At 45.3% G+C, this 2,302-nt stretch overlaps 1 protein-coding gene across 1 annotated transcript; it reads left to right on the top strand.

Annotated features, from left to right (window-relative positions):
* The first annotated feature begins 200 nt into the window (after positions 1-200).
* LOC149203976 (uncharacterized) lies at positions 201-1,496 on the top strand. The gene has a single exon (XM_089402039.1). It carries the CDS (start codon positions 201-203, stop codon positions 1,494-1,496), a length of 1,296 nt encoding a protein of 431 aa, XP_089258165.1.
* Positions 1,497-2,302: the final 806 nt, after the last annotated feature.

Raw genomic sequence — 2,302 nt, 5'->3', positions numbered from 1 at the left:
GACTCCAAAAAAAGAGGAAGAAGAACTGATCTCCAAAGAACAATAGCGGTGGGGAAGATCCTGGTAGACTCAGGCAGGTATGCTAAGCTTACGAAGTACTACAAGCCCTCTACCAATAGTGAATCATGAAGCTCATTTCATGGAACCTAAGGGGGCTCAATAGCCCAGGAAAACTCAGAATGCTAAAAAATATGTTAAGAATGGAAAAGCCGCAAATATGCTTTCTCCAAGAGACAAAATGTAACAGCTCAACTCTAGAAATGATCCTCTCTAAAGCCTGGCCAGGATGTCATTCGGTGGCTATAGATGCCTCTGGGGCATCTGGAGGGCTAGCTATTGCATGGAACTCCCAAGCACTCACCCTCACGGACTTTCATGCTTCTCATAGTCTAATTCAGGCTGCTTTTCACATAATAGGCACGAATATACATGGGAATCTATCGAATGTATATTTCCCTCAGGAAGCCAAGGAAAAAATTGTTCTCCTCCAAGCCATAGAAGCTCTTAACTCCAATAGAAGGCACCCGCTCTGGATTGTTGGAGGGGATTTTAACATGATAACAAAATTGGAGGAAAAGATTGGAGGCAGAAACAGGCTGGAACAGGAAAATACCCACTTTAAAGACTTTATCCAGAATGCATCCCTGATAGATTTACATTTTTGCAATGGCACTTTTACGTGGAGCAATCGAAGAGCAGGCAAGCATCAAATAGCCTCCAAGCTAGATCGGTTTCTAATCTCAGACAACTCGATTCACCTAGGGGGAGACTTCTCGGCAACCATTCTTCCACATTCAGGATCCGATCACTGGTCGGTTGCCCTTCAATGGCAGCGTCCTGGCAGCACCACAAGAAGACCTTTTCGCTTCGAGGAATTTTGGTTCACCCATCCCTCACTGCAAGATTTGGTTCACTCTACATGGACATCCTTCAGGCCTCCAGACGGCTCCAAGATGTACCAGTTCCAACAGAAACTCAAACATTTAAAGCTCTGCCTCAAGCGATGGAACAGAGAGACCTTTGGAAACATCTTCAAGGCGCAACATGATCTCCAAAAAGCTCTGAAGGAACTGCAGCAAGAAATAAGTACAGAAGGCCACACAGAGAGAACCCTAAAGCAGGAGCAACTCATCCACAATCAGCTTGAGGAGAGAAGAAAGCAGGAGGAGATATACTGGAAGCAAAAGTCCAGAATTAGATGGTTAAAAGAGGGAGAACGAAACACCAAACTCTTTCACAGAACCACTGTGCAGCGTAGAATGTGCAATAATATCCCTTACATTCAAAAGTCAGGAGGAGAAAGGGTGGAACAGCACGAAGATATTGAGAAGGAATTCCTCAACCACTTCAAGCAAGTCCATCAAGAGCCTGATATCAACAGACGTCCTACAATTGAAAGAATCACACGCAATGTGCCAAAATTAATCACGGAGGAGCACAATGAACTCCTCCTCAGTCCAATTCAAACACAGGAAGTGGACGTAGCTATGGCTTAGCTTAAAGAAGGTAAAGCTCCCGGCCCGGACGGTTTCACCACCACTTTCTTCCACAAGTTCTGGGAACTCATAAAATTGGAAGTATGGGAAGTAGTTGAGGAATCGCGAGTGAATCACTGGCTGCTTCCCTCACTTAATTCCACCTTCATAGCCTTAATCCCAAAAGAGGAGGACTCGATAAAACCGGACAAATTCAGACCGATCGCACTCTGCAATCTAATATACAAAGTCATCTCCAAAGTCATTGCAAATAGGCTAAAGCCCCTCTTGCCAATGCTCATTTCTCCGGAACAGTCAGGATATGTGGAGGGAAGACATATCATGGACGGCATCATCCTCTCGCATGAGATCATACATACTCTCAAGCACTCAAAACAGGCAGGTATGCTCCTAAAACTTGATCTTTCCAAAGCTTTTGATAAACTCAGCTGGGATTATGTACAACAAATGCTAACTGCTTTCGGTTTTAGTCCCGCATGGATTCGTTGGGTTATTAGCCTCATCTCCTCCACTAGCTTCTCCATACTCGTGAATGGTATCCCCTCTCGACCCTTTGCCCCCTCTCGAGGCATAAGGCAAGGGGACCCTCTTTCCCCCTTCCTCTTTGTATTAATGGCTGAAGGACTGGGACGTCACATTAGTAATGCCCTTCACACTCATCAGCTTAGAGGTCTCTCCATTCATCAGCTGCTTGCCATTTCCCATCAGCAATTTGTTGATGACACCATGCTCTTTGGTTACCCCTCTGTTCAAGAAGCTTCCAGATTTAAAGCCGTGCTCAATGACTTCGCCGAAGCCTCTGGAAC

Source organism: Pinus tabuliformis, chromosome 2_1, assembly GCF_031772625.1.
Source record: "Pinus tabuliformis cultivar Carrire ecotype Pingquan chromosome 2_1, CPIR1, whole genome shotgun sequence".
NCBI lineage: Eukaryota > Viridiplantae > Streptophyta > Pinopsida > Pinales > Pinaceae > Pinus > Pinus tabuliformis.
This window is presented reverse-complemented; position numbering and strand designations above follow the sequence as displayed.

Coding starts and splice junctions, on each gene's coding strand:
- LOC149203976 (XM_089402039.1), top strand. CDS start 201: ATGGAAAAGCCGCAAATATGCTTTCTCCAAGAGACAAAATGTAACAGC.